The following is a 27,485-nucleotide window of genomic DNA, read 5'->3' on the forward strand; positions in this document are numbered from 1 at the left end:
TCTGAGACGGTTGTTGAAGACAACAAGCTTCATGGATATGTTGAGAATGAGGAATGCGTTAGTGCATGTGGAGTCGATAGGCTCACTATTGGTATCTCATCAGAATTCATCTTCATGTCTGACTTTACTGCCAAACTTTGCTCTACTGATTGTTACAACACGTGTCAACATTGTTGATCTCTACACTAAATCCGCTTTGGCCGAAGGTGAATTCTATCCTTCTCTGTTTTAGTAAATTTCGTTTATTTGTTTGTTTCAATTTGTTTTCATAGTAGGATATAGAGAAAGACAAGATTTAATATAATGATATACGACTGCATTGATCATATATAATCGCTATAAATCTATAGGTGGCCAAAGAGGTAGTTCTCATATGCATCAAAGAAAGTGCACCTGAGGTTCCTACTATAAACAATATAGAAAAAGACTAATTACAGTGATAGGACAATTATTTGGCCCCAAATAGGCTTGGACCTACAAGTCCAACCGTAGAAGCAGTTATTAGCTTCTTCCTCTGTATTGTTGTTTTCCTTTTCTTTCATTTTTTTTTTTTTTTTGGAGTTGGAAGATTGGAATCTTTATTGCTATATAAACAAGGAATACTTTTTTGTTTTTGCTTGAAAAAAAAGGAATACATGTTAGTTTGTAAGGCTTCAACAGCTTCATTTGTTTTCAATATGACTGAGAATGACTAATAATATGGGTATTTTAGGATTTTATTATTTAGAAATTTTTTTTGGATTAAATTTAGGAAATTCTGTAGTATTGCTAAACAGAAATTTTTTTTTGGTATATTATTTTTGTTGCTTAAGTGAGACTATTTGGGTTTTCATCAGAGATGACATTATAGTATTGTTGAAACTTTTTTTTTGGGGGGGGGGGGGTGGTAAAGACCAAAAACATTCAAACTAAAATTTTGAAATCATCTTTCTTTTATTCTACTTGTTACTTTGCACTCACTTCCCTTTTCTTTTTTCTTTTTTCTTCTTTGGGTGTTTTCCTTTTTATATATATATTTTTTTATTATAATGATATAAGGGAATAAAAAAAGAAACGAGAGGGAAAAGAAGGAAAAAAAAATTAAATCAAAATTAAGTATAACATTAATCAAAACTCATGTTAGGGTTTCCACGGATAATTTAGGAAATTTAGAGAAAGAAGAAGTATGTTAGTTTCAATTATTTAGGAAAATGATTTACAGCGTGAGAACCATTTCATGATCAAATTAATTTAAATTTTGTTGTTCGAACCCAATTCTCATTCCCTCACTACCTATTGATAAAAATAATTAAAAAAAATAGTAAAGAAATACAACTATTGAATATATATTTTTTAAACAATTAATAATTATACATGTCTATAATGAGAAAATTTGTATTCAATTGTTAAAAAAAATGCATCTTAGAGCATCCACGTCGGTTTGTGGAAAATTTTTTCCATTTTACAAGTCTAAAACTTACTTTTTCTATTTTACACACATATTTTTACAAAACACTCACATCAGTTTGTCTATTATACACATTTATTCAAATAAAATATTCATTTCTTTAACCCAATGCTACAGTGCTACAGTATCAGGCAAAGTCATGCTACAGTACTGGAGAGAGAAAAAAAATTATTAAAAAATGATATGCACATGCTACAGTGCCCGTGTAAATTTACACGGATACTGTAGTTCGTGGATAATTTTAGAAGATTTTGCAAGATTTTAAACGGACTGATGTGAGCTGTTTTTGAACAAAAATGTATAAATTTAAGCATTTTTTTATTATACATACTTATATACAGACTGATGTAAATGCTTATAAGTCATTTTACCTTCACAGGAATATATTTGTGGTATGTATGCGAGCCAAAGACTTCTAAGCCAGAGAAGTCCGAGTCGTCCGAGCCAAAGACTTCTGAGCCAAATTCCGAGCCCAAAAAGTCTGAGCCAAATACGTCCGAGCCAAATAAGTCCAGTCCTCCACATGCCACGACACCCTCTCATCAATCGAATCCTGCTTCGTCTTCGGTGCAATCGTAGCCACCATTTTTATTTGAGTTGGTTAGGTTGTTTGTTAAACATAAATTAGGTTTGATTATGTTGATGAATGGTTGTTTAAGTTACAATAATTTGTGTTTTTTCTTTCCTGAGTCATTTTCATTGTGGAGAATAATTGAAGGTAAAACACAACTTTTTTTTTTAGATGTATTTTAAATTCAATAATGTGACTGCATGAGTATTATAATTATATGTTATCAAAACTATTCTTTTTTTTTTTGTTATTTTAAGAAACAATTTTATTTTCAAAATTATAACTTTTTTTTTCTTTCTTGAGAAACAAAAAAGAGAACTCGCGTGTGACAATCATTATCCCAGGCCCCATAGTACATTTGAGTAAGCCTATGAGTACTACCAACTTAAATCGAAGCTCAAAGACCTTAAGCTCACACACACCCCAAGCTCTATTGGTCTCTGGGATTTACCAGAAATTGCAATTACAGTCCACAAGAACTCGAAACTAAGATGTAGTGAAGCCTTAGCAATCACCTTGTACCACACCTGCTGAGTGGTTTTTCAAAATTATAACCTAATTTTTCCTTATATGCTACTCCCTGTTTCATATGATAAATGGAGTTTATTATAAATTTCATCTTATACATGAGACCATGAGTGAAATAATTCGCCAAATTTCTTGGCTACCTACTACCTAGACAGAAGTACCAGTTTCCTTTTTAGTCTTTTTATTTATTTATTTATAGGTAACCATGTACAGACCATGTTCAACGATCAATTGTTAGACTTCGCGCATAAATGTTGATCAATTGTTAGACAACTGAAAATTAGTTGTAGATTTTTTATGCGGTTGAGAACCTTGCTAGAACACCAGCCACTGGCATGCTAATGGTGATGATAAGGGTGAATTGCATTATATATTTTTAAATAAGTAAATAAAACCACTCTTTCTTTTTCAGTATGTGTTAAATAAAATCCCTCTAATACGTCAATGTAATCATAAGTGGCCATTCTATGACTACGGTTTTGATGCGAAAATCAACTATTTCCTTCTATTTATACAATAAAATGACCACTTTCAAGCCACTGAACAAAAAGAAAAATAAATTAAGTATATATATTTTCTCAACAATATTAACCTTTTTGAACATTTTCTAATTAGTTGTAGATTTTTTATGCGGTTGAGAACCTTGCTAGAACACCAGCCACTGGCATGCTAATGGTGATGATAAGGGTGAATTGCATTATATATTTTTAAATAAGTAAATAAAACCACTCTTTCTTTTTCAGTATGTGTTAAATAAAATCCCTCTAATACGTCAATGTAATCATAAGTGGCCATTCTATGACTACGGTTTTGATGCGAAAATCAACTATTTCCTTCTATTTATACAATAAAATGACCACTTTCAAGCCACTGAACAAAAAGAAAAATAAATTAAGTATATATATTTTCTCAACAATATTAACCTTTTTGAACATTTTCTTTACACATCCTTTATTAAGTTATAACTAAACTAGCATGGGAAAAAAATATGATTTAAAAAAAATAAAAATACCAATTACCTAGGACAATAGAAAATAAAGAGAAATAATATTTTTTTATAATTGTTTACATGACTTGATATAAAAATAATGCCAGTCATGCGTTCAAGTGAAAGTGATCTTCAGATTTCAAAATTGGTGTTTTTTGTAGGATTAATCTAAAATGAGGAAAATGTTAAAAGATGTTCTAAAGACAATGAAATAAGAAATATTTTTAAAACTATTTTATGAGAATCAATTATTTATTATGATAGTTTTTATATTTCTTGTGAATAAGTGTTAAAACTTTCTTAATATAGTTTATTACCTATTACCTAAGGTATCCATTAACATGAATCTTAATATATTAAAAAAAAAAAAAAAACTAAGAAAAGTGAAGGGTAAAAACTAAAAATAGATGAAAATAAAGAGAGAGAGAGAGAGAGAGAGAAAACCCTAAGAAAAGTGAAGGGTAAAAACTAAAAAATAGATGAAAATAAAAAGAGAGAGAAAGAAAGAACAGTCTCTGTCTGTCAAACTCATGCACAATCTCATTGTCTCACAGCCCCCACAAAACTGCCAAAAAAAAATCAGAAGAAGGAGAGGAGGAAAGAAAAGAAAAAAAATTGTACTACTGTAATGTCATCCTTAGGAACACCCTCAATCTCACGCTGCCCCACGGTCTTCTCTTTATTGTTCTCCCTTGCAGTCTGCACCAAAACACTGTAGTTTTCCAGCGTTTCCTTTTCACCAACACTGCTCTAAAAAACTGACACACTTATACATAGACAGCAAAGAGGGCAACCAGATAGAAGACTCTGATCTTTCATAAAAGCAACCAAACAGACACCCCATCTACTAGCTCTAACCAAACCAAACCAAACCAAACGCAACCCAAGCAAGCATCACCTTCATTTTCTCTCTCTTACTTCTCAGTTTAACAAAAATGCCTTAAACCCATTTATTAAAAGAAAAAAGTCTACCTTTTAAGGCTTTTCACGCGTTGTCTCACAATTCCATGACATTTCTCTTTCTGGGTTTTTCAAGATGGCAGCTTTAGACGGTTCCCATGTTGTCACGGGCTGTGAAAGTGCCTGCCTTTATCGACATTCTGCTACTGGGAGCAGTGACGTGTCACTTTCCGGCGACTCCGACGACCAGTCATGGCACTCGCCGCTGGAGATTGAAGGTATCTCAGACTCTCAGAGGGACTCTTCTGCTGGGTCAATTTGTATGTCAGAGGTGGACTTGGAAAGTGGGGTTGTGGGGGTGAAAGTGCATTTGGGTAAAGTGGATAGAGATTGTAGGATTTGCCATTTGGTTTTGGAGGGTAATAGAGAAGCTGGGTTGCCAATTGAGTTGGGATGTCTTTGTAAAGGTGATCTGGGTGCTGCTCACAAGCAATGTGCTGAGACATGGTTCAAGATTAAGGGAAATACGTGAGTATAAGTCTCTACTTTTTCTATGATATTTTGCTCATCAATGTTTATGGCTTTGTGTGTTTCTACTTTCTATATGTAAGTGTTTGTAAAGTGTGAGTTTTATTAAATTTAGTGTGTGTGTGAGATAAATTCTGAATATCCACTTGTTGGTTAATTTCAGTTTTTTGTTACTGGAATTATTAAAGATGGAATCATGGGATTAATTCTTTTGTTCATTATGTGCACTGTATGCCATGAACTTGTGAATATAACTATTGATGCTTGTGTATTTTTCTTCTGTTATCTCTCTGTTGATTTCTGAGAAAGGGAAGAAAAAGGAAATAAAGGAATAATAGAATCTTATTTGTTCATCATTGTTGGTGTCAAGAAGACAAAATTTCCAACTGAGCCTAATTGGATAATTTAGGTTATTGAAAGTAAATGCAAATCTTGTATCTTCATAGAGGAAAAGGCAAATTAGAAGATTAAATCTTGAATTTAGCGTGAACAATTTAATTGAAAGCATTGATTTTTATCCTACTTCTTGATTCATGAATTCACTACAATGATAAAGAGTTCCATTTCCTCCCAAGTGATTTATCTTCTTATCACAAGCAGTCAGCTCCTATTTGATCTCTTAGCTTAAAATCGCAATTCTAGTAAAAGTTTTTTAAAAATTGTTAAATAATATATATACAGCTACACTTGTCAGAATTTCCTGCTTACCTTATAAGGGTCCCCAACACATCTTGCTTGTGCCTGCCTCTTTCATTTAACCGTATTATACTAGCTACCTAGCTTGAGTTCCTTTCACGTGATGGTCATGATTGTCTTTATCTTTTTACCTATTTAGTAGCAAGCTGAGAGAGAATTTTGAGGGACTTCTCCTGTTTAACTCATGCAACCCTTTGTCTGAATCTTGGGTGTTTGTAGGATACGCTGTTTAAAAGTCATCTCAGCCACCTTTTCTTTTCATTTTTCTGTTGCTTCTTTCAGCTAACCAGTACTAAGATAAGAACCTCTTATGTTCATAACCATGGTAGTATACCAACTTCAGGGGTGTGTAGACACTACATGTTAAAAATTAATCAAATACTAAATGTTTCCCAGCCTATGTTGCCCATTTTGTTCAATACGCAAGTTCAACAAGTCTTGGTCATGTCTACAACTTTTGCTAATAGGAAAATAGGGGAGATTGAGAGTGTTCATATTTTTTATGAGTTACATTGTGACTGCAAATCTAATGGCCAAAGCATGGTTGAGTGTAAGTAAGAGCTGATATTGTATTATGACATCACTTAAGTTGAGGATGCCAAGATGTGGAATGCTGTATTATTTACCACTACAACAACAAAGCTTAATCCTAGACCTTTGGGGTTGGCTATGGATTCTCAACAGATTAATTGGGGATGACCATATGTATTCTTGCTATGTTATCCTATACAACTTATCCTTCTTAACTATTTCTACCAATGTTATTTTAGGTTTTCCTCTATCTCTTTTCATTCCCTCAACTTGAATCAAATCACTTTTTCATTGGTACATTGGTCGTTGTCTTTTGCACATGACCAAACAATCCCAAGCAACTCTTTCTTTTCTTTTCATCTATTGGAGCTATCCTAATCTTTAAACAAATTTCTTCATTTTGTACCTTATCTTTCCTTATAATTTCTTGCTACACCCAATTTACGAATATGTTGCCCTTGACTTTACAAGAATTACTAATTGAAAATGGAGACATTAACAGAATTGCATGCTTGAATATTTCTAAAGTAACTTTTTCCTAAAAGGTTGGTTCGTTGTAAAAGAAAGAGTAGTATAACTCTTTCAGTAATATGTAGATCACAATTTAGCCAAATTTACAGTTCAAGAGCACCATTGACCGTGTTGTTTATCTTTTTAAACCCTGGTGTGTATGTGTTTGTGTCTATAAATATAGAATAAATAAATTTTAGATGCAATAATTTTTTTGCTGTTCTTGTTCAAAGAATATTTCTGTTATTTGATCACAACAAACTTATCCATGCTTTGGTAAGTTGAATTGATGAATGGACAGAATAGAGCAGTAAATTCAGAGCATCCATTCCTTTTGATTTGGATATGAAACTTGCTTCCTAGTTCCTACCTTATTGTTATTTTTTTTGCTTCATGTCTTATTTCAATGAGTTGTGAGTTACTCAGTTTTGATTCATATACCAATAATATTTTTCATTATTTCTAATTAATTTAATTACTTTTGGCAGAACTTGTGAGATCTGTGGCACCATTGCACTCAATGTTGCTGGTGAGCAGAGAAATGAAGCAATCAATGCTACTGCCATTGTCCCCTCAGCATCATCAGCACCTGTGATACTTGTTGAGAGTCGAACCATCTGGCATGGCCGCCGCATAATGAATTTCCTACTGGCCTGCTTGGTCCTTGGCTTCGTCATTTCGTGGCTTTTTCACTTTAAAATTCTATCATGAGTCCATGAGATTAAAGAAGAAGATATTAAAAAGAAAAAAGAAAGAAAGAAAAAGTTAGTAACCTATCATTATCTGAGGTGTAGCTGCAGTTCTCATTCTCCTTGTGCTTTTATGGATAACTTACATCCACCGATGACTACATGTACTATTCTTTAGAATTAGTATTAAAATGTATGTTATGATGTATAATAAAAGCTTCTTTGTGCCATTCAATTACTTGTCATGCAATTTCTGAATTAAGCAGCAATTCTGATGCCTATATTTTAGTCTCTTTCATAATGTTGAGAATGTGCACAGAATATTCAGCAACTACATTGTGCATTCAGTTTTATCTGTTAAATTCTTGGTGTAGACTGTAGACTGCACTATCATGGACAAGCGGCAAAGGAAAAATGCCAGCAAGGACCGGCAGTGATCTCAAATAATGTCTGCGGAATACATGTGAAAGGGATGTTCCAATAACAATGTACGATCTTAACAATGGATTGGTGGCTGACTGTAGGAATAGCCTTAGGAATATTCCCATAGTTAGGATTCAGTACTGTTATGGAGAGGAAAATAAGTGTGTGGATGCCCTCACTAGACGGGGTACATTCCTTAGTCAGAATTTTTCCATAATTCTTGAACCCCCCTCTGATGTTGCTCTCCTCCTCAGCCTTGATGCGGCTGGAGCTATGTATGACCGGTTTGTTTCCTCTGTTTTAGAGGCCGGTTAGCTTTTGTTTAATGAAATATCCTTTAAACCCCCCAAAAAATAAAAAAGTTTTACTAGTATTATTGCTCAACCTAAATGACCTTGTCTATATAGCAGGCTACAGTCAGTATGTATTGTCTCACTGTCCCCTGTAGCCCCAATAATCAAAGAGCTACAAATCAAGGCTAGGCTATGTCCAAATTTATTGTCCTGACACCTTAGTTCTTATTTTATTTTATTTTTTAAAATCTATCTGAGTAGAAAACAAGTCATAGAGCATAATAAATTTCTCTGGATTTATTGCCAAGTTAGTGGGAGGAATGCAAGCCGTTTGCCTCACACCTTAGTACCTTACTATTAATGCTACAAGAGTTAAAATGTTTCAAGAATCATCTCCTTCCGGCTATAAAATTTACCCTAATAACCCAAAGGATGCTGTGTGGGGGATAGGTTCTCTGTTCAACATAAACAATAGATTTGAAAATAAACAACTTGGGTTTACTTGAATTATCAAAAGCAGATTGGTCAAATTATAATGATGCAGCGGCCAACCATAATAACCAAGAAGCAACCAGTAGTCAGCATAATAGATTCCAACATACTAAGAGCAAAGTAACTTGGAATAATTGGGTGCTTAAGAATTTCTGCAAGTAATTGGATTTTTGTGGTTATGGCTTCTGAGTACCTCTTGCTGATATTTTCAGAAGCCCTCGTGTGGATACCACACCACATTTGATTATCTTTATTAGTTGTAATTAGTAATTATCTTTATCTTTATTTGGGTTTATCTTTAGCATTTGGATTAGTCAGGATTAGTATTTTGAGTTTGATTAGGATTCGTTTCATGGATGTTTATCTTCTACTCTATAAAAAAGATTTATTTTGTATTCAAACAATTATTATTAAAGATAAAAAAGATTATTTTGTATTCAAATTATTATTATTATTAATCAAAGATTATAGTGCAAATTATGTTTGCATTTGGTGGTGATTTCAAACAACCCTTAAGTGGTGAAGCCTAAGGTTTAACCGTGGATTGATTTAGGTGGGAAGCCTAGGTTGTCCAGCATCACTCTCCCTCTTTTTCTAGCTAATAGTCTCACTCTCAACTATTCTCTCCCTTCCCATGAATCCTCAGCAGCTCTTTGTTCTCTTATTTCTTGCTCAAATTCTCAGCAATCTCATCTCATAATCTCTCCTGACCTTCCATTCCTATTCTCTAAGTCCCATCACTTCATTCTCACCACATTCCTAGCAAGACAGCCTGTTAATCCCAAAGTTTCGAAGGCTGCCGTGCATCATTTCACAAACAGTGAACAAAATAAAATAAACATCTCTGAAAATTAATAAATGAACTCGTCAATTGGAGTCAAATATGTAAGCTTAATTTTAAGTTTGTCTCTTAAAACTACAATTATAATTGGAAATACATTACGGAGGGGCTGAAAGTCAAAAGGTCCAATTCTATTTCATATCTGTATCCTCATCCTTCTTTGGGGGGTTTCTCAATTTGAAATCAGCAACAGCCACGTCAAGAGTGCTTCTCACATGCTGGCACATCATCATCAGATCCTGGCATGCATCTTTCAATACCTCGCGTGCTGGAGCACCTATAAAATTCCAGGCAAGAACCAAAAACCACCAAATTCACACAATGTGCATAGCCAGTATAAGTCTCCTAAAATGTATAGCCACCTTAAGACTGAATTCTCGACAAGAATCTATGGCAAAGAGCTTTATACAAGTATCATCAAATATTTACTCTCAGCATGTCCTTCATAGTGTAATTGCAAGACAACTTTTTACTAAATATTTTTCTTTGATGAGTGACATCGTTTTCATGGAGGGAAAAGGTGCAGACACTTTCAAAGCTTTAATCCCAAGCATTTGGGGTTGCAGAAATTTATGTAGATATATTGCCTATTATGATTTTAGAAGGCATTTACCATAATAGTATTATAAATCTTTGGAGCACACTAAAGCAATCAAAATTACATACTTGGGCCAAGGACATAACTATTATGAGAGAATAGCATATGCGCTGCAGAGCAATTTCTTTTCAATTCACAGATTTTTTATTATTATTTATTTTTAATTCAATTGTTACAATAAATGGTGAGGGGGATTTGAACCTTAGTTCCCCTCATAAACAATGCTGGTAAGCTACAAGGCTCTTGGCTCTTTTCAATTTACAGATTGAACTACACATGATATGTATACAGAACTATAATACCTCAAATGAAATTACTCAGGAGAAGGAACAACTAGTTAAAATACATTGTTGTAACAATAAAAGAAATCAGTAGCAGGATGCATACATGTATCATCATCTCAAACACATAATCATATATTAGGGATAGGCTCAGGGCTGAAATTTTAAGAAGCATCATAGCTACAAAACAATCATTAAGATAAATATGTTGCTAGAGATGGAGTGTGTATCTCTTACCTGTGGTTTGTACTCTGATATTAACTCGATTATCTGAAGGATGAGGAATGCTATACCCGCTGAATGAAACCCTTGGACTGCAAGATGACATTTTGGTCTCTCAGATAAATCATCAGTAAACAAATACATCCACAAAAAGAAACCAAGTACTGACACATAATGGAGAGATAAAAGTACATAAGACCAGAAGCTATTTCAAGGTTTTAGCTCCTTAACATCTCATCCTAATCAGCAGGAATAGATGCTTAGCTCTCTTTAGAAGAGCTTTATACGTTAATCCATTTGACACATTCAGATTACATAACACAAATTCCCATTTGTGCAGCACTATCTAGAACTAGAACCTATACTAAATTACTAATAATTTTATATTCATAACATTTATATTAATTTTTGATGACATGGAACCTCACCAAGGCAAGGCCTTTTGAACACACCCCTAAGGAATAAACCACAGAAGCACAACCCCACCCGCCAGAACAATATATAGGGTATATTGTTCCCTATACATAGTGCTGCCAAGGCTGCTATTTCGGCTTCTTTCTCAATGAGTTTCCTTTGCAACTCTTGAAGTTGTTCTTCCACATTTGTGGTGCTGGTTACTAGAACAGGCATGTCTTTAGAATTACTTTCATCTGAGATCTTTAACACTTTTCCAAATTGATCCATTAAAGTTTTTGGAAAATCTTATTGAAAAATAGACTCTGAATCTCCATATAGTGGACTGTGAAAACTACCTTGTGTTTCCTCAGTATCAGAAGAAGTGGAGGAGATTGATGAGCATCAATAATGGATTGGGACATGAGGCATGCTCTAGAGCTGGTGATAAACACATTGGTCCCTAAAATTTCAATTAGGGAGCAATTTGGTCCCTCAATCTATCTTTGCTGTTTATGTGACTAACGGGACGTTGTGGCACCCCAGTTTTAAGAGACCAAATTGAACCGTCATGTATTTAAGGGACCAAAATCGATTTCACCCCAAATTTTAGGGACATCATCTACATGATGATTGTTGTTCTTCACTATCATGCTGGGTTCTTTTTGTTATAGGTGGGATTCGAATCCAAGTCTTTTGTTAGACTATAAAAGACTTTAACAGTTGAGCTAACTAGAACTATAATATTCATAAAATATGTATTGATTCCATGTGCAGCATCATATAAGAAATAAAGCTCAGACACTCAATAGTCATCTTTACACATACCCGGTGATGTAATTGACACTATAAATGTAACTGAAGCAGAAGAATTTAAAAAAAATTTGAAACGTACAAATGAAAAAAAAAATATTGAGAGAGAAATAAGAAAGCAAGCACTGACTCTTGATTTAAGGAGAATCTGACTGCATTTGCAAGCGTATGATCTTCATCAGTCAAAGAAAACGTTGCATTATTATTGTCTGCATATGACCCGTGTTCCATCTTCGTCTATAACTCTCTACAACACCACTGCAAACCCAAAACGACACCGTCAAAAACACACACATAGAGATTATCACAAATAGTCACAAATCCTATGAGTTTATATAAACAAAAACTGACTGAAATTAATCCTTACATAACTAAATATCCACTCAAAAAACACAAAAATAAATCTTAGAGAGAGAGAGAGAGCTTGCCTGTGAAATTGTCGAAGACAAAGTACGAGGTGGGAGAGACAGAGTCACAGAAAGTAAGTTTTTTTTTTTGATAGAGAGACAGAAAGTAAGTTAGTCGGTTCGTTAAGTACATATTGCTCATACCCAAAGTATGTTTTATATGGTGAACTAGGATAAGTTAAATTACAAATTTATCCCTATACTTGAATCTGTATTGCTGTTATGTACTCTTATGGTTACGTGGCTTACGCTGATTGGGGTTTCCTTAATCAATGTTCGCACCATATAATTACTTCTAAAACCCTAAACTTTGTGTACTGTCTCACACCCACACACAGCGCAGAGACATATATGTAAATCAAATCTAGGGTTTTCAAATTTTCAGCTCTCGCTCGCATCGAATCTCTCTATTAACTCTAAAGCAACTTAATTTACATCTCACAGAGTAAGATTATTACTATTGCTATTATTAATTGAAGCTTGAATTTCGTTGGCATATATAATTGGGGTTTTGAAGTTAACAAAGCTTGATTGACTTTTGTTTGGTTATTTCAGGGTCTAATGGCTGCTGCCAACAATGGTGCTAATGCTCCAACAGCTTTGGAGAGAGAACAGGTGGGTACCTTTTGTTTTAGCTACTTTCTGTTTCCCAAATCTTCAAATGTTAGATTTTTGTGGTGTTTCTGAGCTTAGCACAGTTTTGACTTGAACTGAATGCTTCAAAGATTTATGTGATTTTTTTTTTTAAAAAACCTTTAATGGGTGTGCCAATTTGGTCTCAGCAATTCCTCGGGCTTGATTATTTGAACTCTCTAATCTATTTTTGTGTTTGGGGTATTGATTTTTGGCAATTTAAAGTGATGGGTAATGCTAGTTATTAGCTATCGTTGAAAAAGGTGTTGGATTTTGAATTTGGTCTTGGTACACTGTGCAGATCTTTGGGATGGCGGAAAAGGAAATGGAGTATAGGGTGGAGTTGTTCAACAAGTAGGTTTTCTAATTTGGTTCTTTTATTTGTTTGGATGGATGGGTGAAATTTCTAACTTGTATATATCCTAATATTACTAGAAGTATTTGTATTTCAGAAGAGGGTTTTTTTTTTTTTTTTTTTAAATGAAACTATCTATGGTTAATGCATTTTAGTAAATGCTAATGTTCTATATGTATCCTATAATGGATTGCAGATTTTACTTTTTACAGTCTCTTCTCCTATTTTCCATTATCAAAGAGTATGTGAAGAGTGTTCTTTTCTTTCATTTGTCTATTAATTAGAGATAGGTTGTACCATGCATGATACGGATTCCAAGGGTGCATTTCGTGTTAAGGTCTGCTCTACCAGTGAGATGAAAACTATTGAATGTGGATGTGTTCAAAAACTTCTTATGAAAAAAATGACTTTTTCCTGGTCACTTCATTTGAACTTAGCCATCGATTTGAGGTGTTGTAATTTGGATGATTGAAAGTTTTGGTCAAAATTACTGTCAATTAGTCCTCGTTGAAGTCCCTATTAAACTTCACACAGGAATCATCTAATACGTATTCTTGTAGGATTGGCAAAATAAAAGGAAAAAAAAAAAAAACTTTATAAATTCCAAATTTGATAAATACTTTTACAGTCTTTCTACAAGAGACTAACTGGTGATTAGATTCAATCTAGGAACACTTGTATTAGGTTTAGTTGTGATAAAGGTATTCCTTTATTGTCTACTTGATTGTATGGCTTTTGTCAAGTTTTCACTCTATTTGGGGGTTACATTGGGTTGTATAAGAAATTGAAACCCTTCTTATTAGATAAAGTACTAAGACTTTTTCTTTGGGGCTCCGCACATTGGGAAACTGGCCACTGGTTACAAATCTTCAATAAGTTATCAAGAGGGCTATCAAAGTCAGGTGCAAAGCATCTACCCCCCTCCCCTCCTATTTCGGGGATTGAGGCTAAGATTTTAAAAATAGCTTTCCTGAATTCAAGTTGATTATGTTTCCCGCTTTCTTATTAGAAAGATGATACTCAATTTTCTCTCATTAATTATCTCTGTTAATGGGTTAATTCATTAGTGATTGTTAATTGAGTTGAAGTTACTAAATTCTGATTTGGCAGAACTTCCAAGAAACAATCAGCAGCAAAAACAATTCAACATGTTATAGAATCATCACAAAATACAGATGATTTTTCCAAGAATCTTTCATTTATGAAGAGCTAACAATTTTATGGCTTAAATCTAGGAGAGCATAAATTCAAAATGCCGCTAATACTTTTTTTTTAAACAAAATGGAACCACCTCATAAAGTTTGGTAGAAACAAAAATCATTCCAGTATCAACCTTTGGCAGCCAGCCAGGTAACACGTAACTAATGTAGAGCAAATTTCAGAATAGCCTTAATTTCACATTGGGGGCCGACCTGAACCTAGCAGCTGGCCAATTAGATTAGTCACCTGGCAAAAACACAAAACAGCTTGCTTTTATTTCCATTACATGATGGTAATTGCACGCAAATCATAATTCACAGGTGATGAAATACCAATTCCATACACTAAATTACCACAAAACAAAACAGAACCAGCAAGCAACCCACACTATTCAAATACTGATGTCACAGAACATCACATGACTACAAGGTTAGGCCTTTCTAAAGCAACACCAAGGCTGCAAGACTAATACAGATATTTCTAAGCTAATGGCATGGTGCACAGAATTATCAGTATAACATACGCATTGATAAACTAAATAAAATAATTTGAAGGAGCATGGAAGTAATGGATGATATAAAACTAAACTTAAGCCAGAAACATGATGGAGAGAATCCAATCAAACATCAAGACAACAAAATTCAAAGAATGGCCAAGGGGAAAAATGAAACTTCTGGTGGGAGGGGTTGAAGGTAAGAAGAAACTGAAACATTGTCCTTTTTTGTAACAAAATCCAGTTCAAAAGAATATGACAATAGATGAGAGTCAGTCCACATTTAAAATTTCTGCATTGCTCCTTATACAGAATATCTATGAGTAGCTTGAAAATATTTACAAACTTATCAAGCAAATTATAACATGGATATGACTTTATATCAAATTAAAAGAGCAAGAGAGTAATATAATTATGAGAAATTTAATCCACCCCCTCAAAAAAAAGTACATCAATCATAAGTTTATACTGTGGGAGTACTGTGTAAACCAAATGTGAATATGATTGTCAACTTACATGCCAATATTTTGATACGCAGCGATCAATGCAACTATTTTCACCCATATTTAGTTCAGACTCCTTGTACCTGAAATAATAAATGATAATATGACCAATTTGATACATTTTCTTTACACAAGGATGTCAAATGAGTACTTTCTGAAATTAATTAATATAGAGAAAAAATAACTGAACTTTGTAAAAAAAGTTAACTGGATTCTTCAAAGGCGAATTCAAAACAACTTAGAAAAGTTCATGCAAATTGCAGGAAAGAAATAAACACAAAGTTTTGTACCTTTTCTCAACCACTTATTAAAACATGTGTGTGTAAGCCTGATTCAAAAACAGAAAAAGGAAGCAGGTTAACCTCAATAAATATTTATCATGAATGGAAAATCATAAACAATGCAACTTTATTCAAAATATATATCACTAAGAGACATCCTCAACCATAGCAGTCCAATTCCCAATCTTAATCTAGCAAGTGAAAGCATTGATAAATGTGCTTACTATAGCATAGTTTCTTTTTTGGTGGTAATTATGCACTCATCTTTTTTAGGTGAGACCACACCTTTGTTCAAAAGAAGAGGCATATCTTTCTCAGAATTTAGTAACTTCAACTCAATTAACAATCACTAATGAATTAACCCATTAACAGAGATAATTAATGAGAGAAAATTGAGTATCATCTTTCTAATAAGAAAGCGGGAAACATAATCAACTTGAATTCAGGAAAGCTATTTTTAAAATCTTAGCCTCAATCCCCTAAATAGGAGGGGAGGGGGGTAGATGCTTTGCACCTGACTTTGATAGCCCTCTTGATAACTTATTGAAGATTTGTAACCAGCGGCCAGTTTCCCAATGTGTGGAGCCCCAAAGAAAAAGTCTTAGTACTTTATCTAATAAGAAGGGTTTCAATTTCTTATACAACCCAATGTAACCCCCAAATAGAGTGAAAACTTGACAAAAGCCATACAATCAAGTAGACAATAAAGGAATACCTTTATCACAACTAAACCTAATACAAGTGTTCCTAGATTGAATCTAATCACCAGTTAGTCTCTTGTAGAAAGACTGTAAAAGTATTTATCAAATTTGGAATTTATAAAGTTTTTTTTTTTTTTCCNACGTTGTTTACAGTTTGAAGCCCGTGAGAGGCCAAATGCTAAGTCTCTTGTGTCTTCTCTTGCCCTTCTTCAGAAAGAAACACAGGTATGCTTGACTTCTTTAAACATAAATGGACCTGAGTCAGTCAATATTATAGCCTGGAAAATATTTGCTTCTTTGAGTATATATTTTGGCATTTGCGCATTATGAAGAACTTATTATTTTATGCTGAAACTCTACCGATAATGAAAGGTTGGTTAGCTGATTTCTGCTTTACAGTGCTGGCATTTGAATTGAATACCTTGAGGATATTATATCATCTCATTTGGTGGTATTCTGTAGGTCCCATCACATGTTTTGATGGGAATACAGCATGTGTCTGCATCCCCAAAGGAAGCGGTGCCATTAACGCCTCTGGGTGAAGCTTGCTCAAGAAGGGATCTTACTGCAATACACGAAATGTTAGAAACTGTTGGATACAAGGATGATGAGGGGGTGGCAAATGAGGTTAGTGGTCTCTAACCCAAAATTATGCAAAATTTGCTCCTTCAATCTAATGTCAGAGGAAGGAAAAAAAAAAACTTTTTAGTCTCTTGCCTGTTGCTTTTTATTATGTGATATTAATTTGCACAATGATCCGTACAAGTACACCTTTCTATGCTGAAATGTCATCTAAGGTTTTGCCTTTCAAATATTTCTGTGACATGACTTTGTGTCCCTTTCAAACATGATTAGTAATTCTCTAAATTTTATTGCTTTAATAAAAAACTGAGGAAAAAGGTTGGCCTTTCAACTTTCAGGGACGTTTCTTAATAAAATGCTCAAGATCTCCCAAATCTGCTTTTGATCATGATGTGTTAGTCTCCTCTCTTATTGGCATGTCCTGTGGCATTTGCATAATTTTCTTCTGGAGCTAAAAAGGGCTATTATTGCTCTTTAAATAGTTGGGGCACCAAAATACCCAACGTGTTATCATGTCATATGATGTTTTCATGCCATACGATGTTTTCCAACGTACAACCATGTATATTCATCATACCTAGGTCTTTTTGGTTAAGCAAGCCTTCTTAGAACAGCCTTTGAGAGATCTGAGGGAAAATTGCCTGACAATGATACTGATAATTTCAATATACAAACCAGTAATATAATACAATATACTTCAATTGCTTGCACTATTATTTGTTATTCTCAAACTTGCACTAGTGTTTGTTATTCTCAAACTTGAATTTGGTCCCTCTTATACACGTCATATTGCTCAATACCATCATACCATGGGATTTTCCTTGCCTTGCAGCTTTCCTTCCAAATGTGGACAAATCAAATACAGGAAACGCTGAATTCTAAGAAGCGTGGAGATGCTGCTTTTCGATCTAAGGACTTTGCTAATGCCCTTAGTTATTACACACAAGTAAGTCATTTCTTTAGATCTGCAGAATTTTTTCCAGAAGAAAATTATGCAAATGCCACAGGACATGCCAATAAGAGAGGAGACTAACACATCATGATCAAAAGCAGATTTGGGAGATCTTGAGCATTTTATTAAGAAACGTCCCTGAAAGTTGAAAGGCCAACCTTTTTCCTCAGTTTTTTATTAAAGCAATAAAATTTAGAGAATTACTAATCATGTTTGAAAGGGACACAAAGTCATGTCACAGAAATATTTGAAAGGCAAAACCTTTGATGATATTTCAGCATAGAAAGGTGTACTTGTACGGATCATTGTGCAAATTAATATCACATAATAAAAAGCAACAGGCAAGAGACTAAAAAGTTTTTTTTTTTCCTTCCTCTGACATTAGATTGAAGGAGCAAATTTTGCATAATTTTGGGTTAGAGACCACTAACCTCATTTGCCACCCCCTCATCATCCTTGTATCCAACAGTTTCTAACATTTCGTGTATTGCAGTAAGATCCCTTCTTGAGCAAGCTTCACCCAGAGGCGTTAATGGCACCGCTTCCTTTGGGGATGCAGACACATGCTGTATTCCCATCAAAACATGTGATGGGACCTACAGAATACCACCAAATGAGATGATATAATATCCTCAAGGTATTCAATTCAAATGCCAGCACTGTAAAGCAGAAATCAGCTAACCAACCTTTCATTATCGGTAGAGTTTCAGCATAAAATAATAAGTTCTTCATAATGCGCAAATGCCAAAATATATACTCAAAGAAGCAAATATTTTCCAGGCTATAATATTGACTGACTGAGGTCCATTTATGTTTAAAGAAGTCAAGCATACCTGTGTTTCTTTCTGAAGAAGGGCAAGAGAAGACACAAGAGACTTAGCATTTGGCCTCTCACGGGCTTCAAACTGTAAACAACGTGAGGCTAATCGCACTAATTCAGTTCCATCATCATTTGAGAAATGACCCTCCAAACATGAATCCATCAGCATCAGAAAATTTTTGCTACGTATCAAGTCAAGTGCCTGTAAATAAAAGGAAAAGTATTGAACTCCAAATTTTTGCTACGTATCAAGAACTATTTAAGCTAAGACCAAAGATAGATACAACTGAGTATATAAGAAAATGTTTACATGGCTGGGAGGGATGTGTTTGCCACTGAGCAGATCGAGCAATAGGGTGCCAAAGCTGTAAACTACACTTTCTGGTGTCACTCTTCCTGCAAATAGATACATCTGAGTAGCTCAGTCAAAGAAGCATACAGAGGCATGACGTGTTCAAATTCATATAGATAGAGCTAGAAGCAGAATATCTTTTTTGCTATTATAAAAAATAAAAGTAGAAGTAAAAACATATTCAAGAGAGATAACGAGTAACAGCTTAACAGTTACGTGGCTGAAAAGGCCAGTATTCTATAATGGAATAACATTCCCATTCTTTTTACTTCTATTGATGTTTGCAGTAATAGGGTTTCCTTTCTGGAACACCTTAATCGGTACAGTTTTCATTTTCTGCTTTTGCACCACATCCTACATACAACTGTGTATACTGCAAGCCTTAAAATTAGATACTGTTTCCATCAGACATGGTTGTTACCTGTTCTCAAGTATTCTGGAGGGGTGAAAGCCAAGTTTGTACTATAGCTCTTGCCATCTCGGCTATTCTTCATAAGGCCGAAGCAGGAGAGCCTCGGATTTCCATCCTGTTGATTGTAAACTCATTGTAAGATGTAAAGCACAGAAAATAAGTAATATCTATAGAAAAGAAGGCAACAAAACAGAGGAATGTACCTGATCAAACAAAACTCTGTAAGCATTAAGGTCATGATATAATGCCCTGCCTTTACTGCTGCAATAATCCAAAGCTTGTGCCAAATACATAGCCACTCTCAGCCTCATTGCCCATTTCATAGGCTGAGCCTCCCCTAAACAATATTTTAAGCAAATACAAATTAGAGAGAAGTAATTTTTCAACTAATTGAAGTAAAGACACATACTAATCGCATATTTTCTTCCCACTCGGTTTGGCTGCTCAAAATACCCATGCTAAGTCCCAAGAAAACTTTTGATTATTCAGTATCCCAGAAAATCAAAGCTTTAGCCCCAAAATTTTGGGACCGGCTATAGTCAGGGTAGCCCAGAAATTCAAATAATCCACTCAACTAATTCGACAACAATTTAATCAATTAGCAAAAAACTATTCAATTTTCCAAAACATAAACAAACCAAAATTTACCACTAAACTCAAAAATCCCACATTTGCATCTATCTTTGTCACCCTTCTTAAAACCAGTTAAAACCCACTTCACACAAAAAATCTATATGCATAATAATGTAGCATAGCAATAATCAGCTCAAAACTAAGCACAAAAAATTCCAAACACAAACATGATCTATTAAACAAAAAGAAAACTCACAATGGAAAAGATGTTTAGAAAGAGTGTCATTAGGCATGAACTCAGCAACTAACAATCTCTCCTCCCCTTCACAACAACACCCTATCAAATTCGCTAATCTCTCGCTTCTTAGCTGGCCCACTGCTCTCGCTTCCTCCTACAACCAAAATCCAATCACAACCTATTAATACATATAGCTATAAATAGAAAGAAAGAGAGAGAGAGAAAGTTTGAAAAATTTACTAGGAATTGGCGAGAATCTGGCCAAGCAGACTTGTTGAAGCGCTTAACAGCGATCCGAATATCATCTTCAAGCTTCCCTTTGTAAACAACATTTGGAGCTTTCTCTCCGTGCTCTGATACTATGTTCTCTGAAGAGAAACCCCAAGTTGCTTCACGAAGTTGATCTAAGCTAAACTCTCTGAAACTCCCCAACAACAAATCTTCTCCCTTCGCTCCATTCTCTGCAACCATATATCATCATCATCACCATCATCATCGAAACCCTAAAGCACATAAAAAGTTGCAATTTTTGCTCAATGATTAAAAGTAAAAAACAAATAAATCTTACCAATGTCGGAAAACTCTTTGAGATTTGACTTCATATCTGATGCCCAAAAACACATCGATATCTTGGAGCAACGAGCTCCCATTGCTATTTACTACCACCTTAAAAGATTAAACTTTTACTAAGCTTCTCTTCCAATCACTTTCAAATATAGAGAGAGCGAGAGGGAGAGAGAGAGAAGAAGAAGAAGAAGGAGGATAAGCTAGGAAACTAAGAAAATAGAGAGATAAATATAAGCTATAGAGAAAGTGAGAGAAGAAATAAATAATAATAATAAAAAAACGTAATATATTTTTATTTATATAAAAGCTTTTTTTTGGATCAGGATTGTTTTTGTTTTTGTTTTTTTTTTTTTTTTTTTTAATGTTAAGTTTTTCACACCGCCTAAAAATCAAATCAATCATTCCTATGTTTCTGTTTCTACTTTTTTCCTCTGCACAGTTTTTATTCCTTCTGTTTTTTCTGTTGCCAGAAACTCCACTCCTCTCCCGGCGCGTGGCCTGCACCGGCCATTCCCATATAGACACGTCAGCATTTGGTGGTGGTTGGTGCCGTTTGCGAGTGGAGACCGTATGGGGGACAGTTACGTTGTTCTTTTGCCATTTTCGTTGTTGAATTTGAAAGGGGATTTTGATTTTCTCTAACGTTCTGTTTTTTTTTTTTTTTTTCTCTGTTTTATGTTTCTTCTGGAAATACATTTTGTTACTGTTTGGGGTTTTTTTTAGTTTCCAATGGCCAGCGAGGTGTGAAAGTGATTTTGTTTTTTGTTTTTCGATTTGATGATATAGATCGGCGAATTACTTTTCGCTTTCATAAAAACTAAGAAGGGTCAAAGTCAAAAAAAGAATATCTCGATGGCACGAACAATATAACATCTTGGACTTTTTTATTTTGTTTTATTTTTTTTAATAGAACATCTTGGACTTGAGTTTAGGTAAAGTTGCATTTATTTGAATTGTTTAATTATGTGACAAGTCTTTATCATCGACTAATTACATTTTTTTTTTGGGCTTAGTGCCTTTAGGCATATATGGTATGGATATAGGGTTGTAGGTTTGATAATTACATGTATGAAATAATCTGTGGTCAGGGTGATAGGAAAAGGATGTCATTTTTAAATGTTACAACTTACAATTAGTGCCTTCTCAAAAAAAAAAAAAAACTTACAATTAGTGAGCATGATGGTAGGATAAAAGGTAGGAGTAATATTTTGTGCTTTTCAAGATGTTGATATGAACAAAAGGTACAGTTCATTGCTTTCATGGTATCTTGGACTTATATTTTTCATGTGTTGCTTTAGATTTTTCTTTTTATGAAAATACCATAATATGATTATGGCAAAAATTTAGTGTTCTTTTAGTTAGGAGATGAAAAAGTTGGGAGATAAAAAATAAATAGGGGATAGAAAAGTGAAGGGATGAAAATTTTCCCTCATGATTTTTTATTGGGAAGATGAAAAAGTGAAATGATGAAAAAATTTTTTATTTGATTGAGGATAAAAGTAAGAAGATGGAAAAGATAATTTATATAAATTGACTCATATGCTCTTATTAAAGAAAAATAAGCAAACATTAAAAAAAAAATTAAAAATAAATCAGGCTAAGTTTATAAAAAAAAAAAATCATACAAAAATAAAAATAATTTTTTAAAAAAGAACCAACAAATAAATAAATAAAAATCCAATCATGCCCTACTTTTTTATTTAAAAAATTGAGCAATTGAAATAAAAGCATTTACTCCGAGTTAGCAAAAAAATAAATAAATAAATAAACAAAAACAAAAAACAATGGCAGAGTTGAGAAGCTTGTGATATGAGCATTTTTTTTCAAATATTTTTTGTCCATTTTCTCTCCCATTTTCTTTCCATTTTGGAGAGATTGCGTTTTGGTTGGCTGAGGAGAAAACTATTGTGCCCCACCAAATTCTCCCCCCTTTTCCTTCTCAACTAAACAATCATAAACATCAATTTCTCTCTTTATCAATGACAATAAATTTTACTAGTTGAACTAACAAAAACTACAAAAATATTTTATTGAAACATCATAATTTCATAAAACAAATCCTTACCTTCAAAGTATGTGTGTGTGTGTGTGTGTTATGATCCAAGATGACATGCTGGATAAATGTATTTGAAATATTTGAATTCAGTTGAATGATATTATTAGTTAGATTTGTTTTCAAACCAAATTGTTATCATTTTCTAAATTTTCCATTGTATTTAATGGATGAATGATGAAAAAAATAAGAATTAAATTAAACTCAATTTTTTTTTCTTTCAAGTTCAGGAGGCTAGTCACCTTAAATTGACTAAATAGCACGATTTTGACATATAAATTTGAATTTGAGTAATTAAAATCCAAATATTTTGTTTAATAATTAAAAATGTAAGAATTTAGATTTGAAATAACTTATAATCCCATTAAATTTTAGAAATCCTTATTCATGCCTCAATAAATTTCAAATTTCAAATCTTTCTCTATACATCGAAATAAGGAGTTTTAAAATCTATATATATTTAAAAGTAAGGCATTTTAAATTCATTGATTTAAAATTTAAATTCAAATTCAAAATTAAGACGTTGTTTGGTAAATGTGTTTAAACATATGTTTTCAGTTTTTAAATAATATTATACGTATTTTTATATATATATATATTTTTTTACTCACACATATTTTTAAAAAAACTGAAAATTGTTATTTTTTTTATGCAGAAAATTGTTATTTAATCACACATATTAAACGTACCCTAAGCATCTAAATGCAGCCAACTGTCATCAATTTAACCCCGTTCATATCAGTGTGTAAAAGACAAATTACCCCCTAAAGATGAGTTTTTAATAGGATTAATTTAAGGTAATCACAATCATAAAAGTGGGACCTGCCGATTGACAAATGACAAACTTTGGTCTCCCTCTGCTAAATCTTAAAAAAGATAATACTATAATCAAATTTTTACTAGGTCCGTAGAGTCATTAGTTGTATTGGAAAATGAATTCTTTTCCTTCTTTTTCATGACTTTAATAATTAACGACCCAGTTACCCAAACTTTGAAGCTCAGCTTGGTTTACTATAATAATTAATAGGCTGAAATGTTTTGATTAGTTCAAATCTCAAAGGATGGAGTCTCTTTCTCTTCCATATTGTAAGTTTATTAGATCAAGGTTATTTTGCTCCGGGCAACGGGTCAAATAATTTATGAACTACCTATGAATTCACATTAGAATGAAGGCACATGCTACGGTTACCAACCAATTCATGCTATTCACACCAAGGAGAGTTTGATTTCACATGAGTGAAGAGAAACCGACAAAAATCACATACTTCATCTGCAAATTGGGTTAAATTGGCATGAAATTATTTAACGAATTGGTTTAAGAAATATTTTTTAAAATTTTTATGGGAAAAGAAGAAACTAACTGATTTTTTTGACATTTTTAAGAAATATTTTTTAAAGTTTTTTTATTGGAAAAGAACAAAACAACTGATTTTTCATAAAAATTTTATAAAAATTTATCAAAACTTTCCTATATTATCCATTAATAAATGTTTAAAAGCATTTGTTAACAGAACTATATTCTTAATCCAGCTATGCAAGTTGACTCAAAAAAATTTGGATATAGCAGTGAACTAAGCTCGTGCAAGTTGACTTGTAGTCCAGGAGGTGCCTGTCTTACGTTACTCAGTACTGCTACCTGCCTAGAGCTAACAAATTTGGATATAGCAGTCTATTTTTAACAAAGACTTCCACCACTTTCATAAGTTTGGAATTTTCCCCTTTTCGGCCTTTTTAGTTTATTTGCTTATTTATATTTTTTATAAAAAAATCTTCTAATTTTTTTTTTCTTAATTAAGGATACAATTATTTTTATCAACTTCAGACAAACCTTTCAACAAAAAGCTTATATACAATAATAGCAACAAACAAACAAAACCACAGTTCTAAAATTTGAGTGTCAGCTATGAACAATTAATTAGGATAGATCATATGTGTTAATTCTATCAAATACTACCTACTTACATACCTCATAAAAAGCTTATGCAATTACATACTCCATAAACTAAGATAAGTGCCAAAATAAAAAGTTGATAAAACAATGATGCGGTGTTTGGTATGGAAGAATTCACATTACTCCTGGTATCCAAATTCCTATAAATGTGATTTCTTGCAATCTAGATGCCTAAGAATGTAGCTATTCATATATTTAGTTTCATTGGGAATCTCTTAAGATTCCTAAGAATGTGAGACGATAATGTTGTTAGGATATGTGTCATTTAGATCCTATTGTATGATGCTATATATGACATTATATATGATATTTTGTTGTGATTAATAAAGTTATTTTATTATTATCTAAAATAATGGTAACATGAATATTTGGACATTATCATATAGTTCATGAGATGCATAGTATGTGATTTAGTTACAGAAGATATAAATCACAAGTTCTTTATAAACTCATAATTTTAGTTTGTAGTCAGTGATGAAATTTGATATTTCATCTGCGAAGACTATAACATATTAACTAAGATGATTTGTATTGATTATGGAAGTAGAGACTTCTAGTTGATATGTTTTAAGTGTTAAGACATATTGAATTTGACTACTATGAGATTTATTATTTTACTAATGACTGTTAAATGAATAATAAATCTCACGACTTTTATTTACATGAACTCTTAATCCTAAGAGAATAATGAACTTAATTATAAAAAGTATGTTGTTTTGATATATCAGGAGTGAAATTTAAAGTCATGATCAAAACCTCAGTATGTTGGGCAATCACCTTTAATGTTGAAGGAACATATATTCTTAAGATGAAATTCATAATCTCTTAATGGAGATAGAAAATATTCTTTTAAGATAAGTTTAATAAGTTTGGTTATTCAGAGTGTTAAGCCTAACTACTTTAGTAAGAAATTACTAAAGTATATATTTATAAAATTAGATTTTATAAATATATGATGAATAACTTAAAGGATTAAACCAGGTATTCTAGGATTAAGATGTAATAATCTTCAAAGTGGCAATCAACACCCATGACTTTATATTACTATGAATATTTTAATGAAGGGGTTAAATGTATAACAAAGTCTTGAGAAATAATTTATTAATAAGGTCTAGAGTGCAATTATATTTATATAGTGATATTAAATATAATTAATAGTAATTTTGGACTTGTCAAGAGTTGATAGAAAGGTCCAAAACTCATTGGAGCTAGTGTCTTATTTGTCCTTTTTGGTCCCACTCCAAGCCATATACTAAAACCCAATTGGAATGACCCAAAAGGCTAGCCCAATTAGATAATCAGTTATATATAAGGAGATAAACATATAAAATTTTGTAATGTATGAAAATGGTGTGTATGTGAGTATAAGCCACTCTCTTATTCTCCCTTGAACACATACGTATAAACTGATTGAAAGACCACACTTCTTGAGCATAAGTGAAATTGGAATGAAAAGTAAAAGTGTTTTCAAGTACTTCTAATATTTGGTTTTGAATTTCACCACACCAAGGTATGCTTCCTTGTTCTTAAATTTTGAATATAGTACATGTTATCAATTGCGAATGAAATAAATCTGTTAATTTTTCGCTGTGTACATTTTGTATGCGATACAAACTATGTTTTTCCTACAAATGTTTAGATTATTCCCAGGAATCTTAAATGAATTATTTATTTTTCTCATTCTATCCTTAGATTTGAATGTGAACTACCAAGTCCTTTTAAAAAAAGTCTTCCTCTAAATAAATAATGAAAAACAAAATATAAACTATTAATAATTTGTTGAGCAGCATACACACAACAACAAAAGTGAATACCTAGCAATAATGGAGGGTCCTCTTTAAACTTTTTTTTTTTGTCCACACGTGAAACCTAAATAGAACTTTGTTAAAGAATATATCAACAGAGTTGTTTATCTTGTTTATGTTATTTTGACGGTAAAATATATTGATAATTTGTTTTATATTTTATCTTAATTACTTAAATGATAAGGAAAAGTTGGTAAAATTGTTAATTTATAAAAAATACAATTTCCTTTAAGTTTGGGAATCTAGATACCCACATGTTTTAAAAAGAATCCACATTCCTCCTGAAAGAGGTTTAAAGGGGGAATCTAGATTCTCTTGGTATCTGATTCTCTAGCGTGATTTGTAACCAAACATGAGAATTTTTAAACATTTCTAGAAATCCTAAAACATTACTCCGTACCAAACGCCACATGAAAGTGTTCACTAAGCATGCCTAAATGATGAGGGGAGCAATCAACCTAAGCTGAAGATATTGTTTAATGTTGACTGACTCTTCGTCCTCATTAGCCACCATTGACTGAGAATGACCTAACATAGGCCTCTATGCCATTTTATAGTGAATGCAACAACACCCCCACACAACTTCGTGTGATTGCAAAGCTCTTGTATTGCTTTACATGATATTGGGCAGGAGTTTAGTGATTTAGCAGTGTTACTTCAACGAATATGTTGTGCTCACTATGATGAGTCCAAATCTTCTGTCTCACTTTTTCTGCTCCACTCTATACTCCACCAATAAATATTTGCCACGTGCTCACTTAATTAATTAAATACTATTATTATTGACTTTTTAATATTACAGTTATTAATTAATAATAATATTTAATTAATTATGTGAGTACGTGGTAAGTATTTATTGGTGG

General features: G+C 32.9%; 4 protein-coding genes, 1 long non-coding RNA gene and 1 other non-coding gene across 7 annotated transcripts; 3 read left to right on the top strand and 3 right to left on the bottom strand.

Annotated features, from left to right (window-relative positions):
- The first annotated feature begins 4,457 nt into the window (after positions 1 to 4,457).
- On the top strand, positions 4,458 to 7,623 carry LOC112012124 (uncharacterized). The gene is made up of 2 exons (XM_024044502.2): positions 4,458 to 4,962; positions 7,188 to 7,623. The coding sequence occupies exons 1-2, from the start codon at positions 4,571 to 4,573 to the stop codon at positions 7,408 to 7,410; spliced, it is 615 nt and encodes a 204-aa protein (XP_023900270.2). The 5' UTR covers positions 4,458 to 4,570; the 3' UTR covers positions 7,411 to 7,623.
- Positions 7,624 to 9,426: 1,803 nt separating this feature from the next.
- Positions 9,427 to 12,300, bottom strand: LOC112012125 (uncharacterized). Its single transcript, XM_024044503.2, has 4 exons — positions 12,173 to 12,300; positions 11,875 to 12,002; positions 10,554 to 10,630; positions 9,427 to 9,714 (listed from the first exon to the last, which is right to left on the bottom strand). Exons 2-4 carry the CDS (start codon positions 11,973 to 11,975, stop codon positions 9,569 to 9,571), a joined length of 324 nt encoding a protein of 107 aa, XP_023900271.1. The 5' UTR covers positions 11,976 to 12,002; positions 12,173 to 12,300; the 3' UTR covers positions 9,427 to 9,568.
- Positions 12,301 to 12,457: 157 nt separating this feature from the next.
- LOC112012128 (uncharacterized) lies at positions 12,458 to 13,218 on the top strand. The gene is made up of 3 exons (XR_010629729.1): positions 12,458 to 12,596; positions 12,707 to 12,766; positions 13,086 to 13,218. It is a non-coding gene; the product is annotated as an uncharacterized LOC112012128 (transcript).
- Positions 13,219 to 14,540: 1,322 nt separating this feature from the next.
- On the bottom strand, positions 14,541 to 16,441 carry LOC112035446 (uncharacterized). Its single transcript, XR_002885494.2, has 3 exons — positions 15,626 to 16,441; positions 15,349 to 15,418; positions 14,541 to 14,585 (listed from the first exon to the last, which is right to left on the bottom strand). It is a non-coding gene; the product is annotated as an uncharacterized LOC112035446 (long non-coding RNA).
- A 22-nt stretch (positions 16,442 to 16,463) lies between these two features.
- Positions 16,464 to 17,932, top strand: LOC136068357 (serine/threonine-protein kinase BSK5-like). The gene is made up of 3 exons (XM_065775410.1): positions 16,464 to 16,542; positions 16,780 to 16,944; positions 17,732 to 17,932. Exons 2-3 carry the CDS (start codon positions 16,798 to 16,800, stop codon positions 17,930 to 17,932), a joined length of 348 nt encoding a protein of 115 aa, XP_065631482.1. The 5' UTR covers positions 16,464 to 16,542; positions 16,780 to 16,797.
- Positions 17,933 to 18,176: 244 nt separating this feature from the next.
- LOC112012126 (serine/threonine-protein kinase BSK5) lies at positions 18,177 to 21,050 on the bottom strand. 2 transcript variants are annotated; one of them, XM_065775439.1, is made up of 8 exons: positions 20,815 to 21,050; positions 20,487 to 20,707; positions 20,265 to 20,400; positions 19,639 to 19,772; positions 19,445 to 19,550; positions 18,982 to 19,067; positions 18,685 to 18,873; positions 18,177 to 18,447 (listed from the first exon to the last, which is right to left on the bottom strand). In XM_065775439.1, exons 1-8 carry the CDS (start codon positions 20,894 to 20,896, stop codon positions 18,268 to 18,270), a joined length of 1,134 nt encoding a protein of 377 aa, XP_065631511.1. In that variant the 5' UTR covers positions 20,897 to 21,050; the 3' UTR covers positions 18,177 to 18,267. The 2 variants fall into 2 exon arrangements, with proteins under 2 accessions (XP_065631511.1, XP_065631512.1); XM_065775440.1 differs by having other exon boundaries at positions 18,401 to 18,510.
- Positions 21,051 to 27,485: the final 6,435 nt, after the last annotated feature.

Source organism: Quercus suber, unplaced genomic scaffold (genome assembly GCF_002906115.3).
Source record: "Quercus suber isolate HL8 unplaced genomic scaffold, Cork oak 2.0 scaffold_111, whole genome shotgun sequence".
Lineage (NCBI taxonomy): Eukaryota > Viridiplantae > Streptophyta > Magnoliopsida > Fagales > Fagaceae > Quercus > Quercus suber.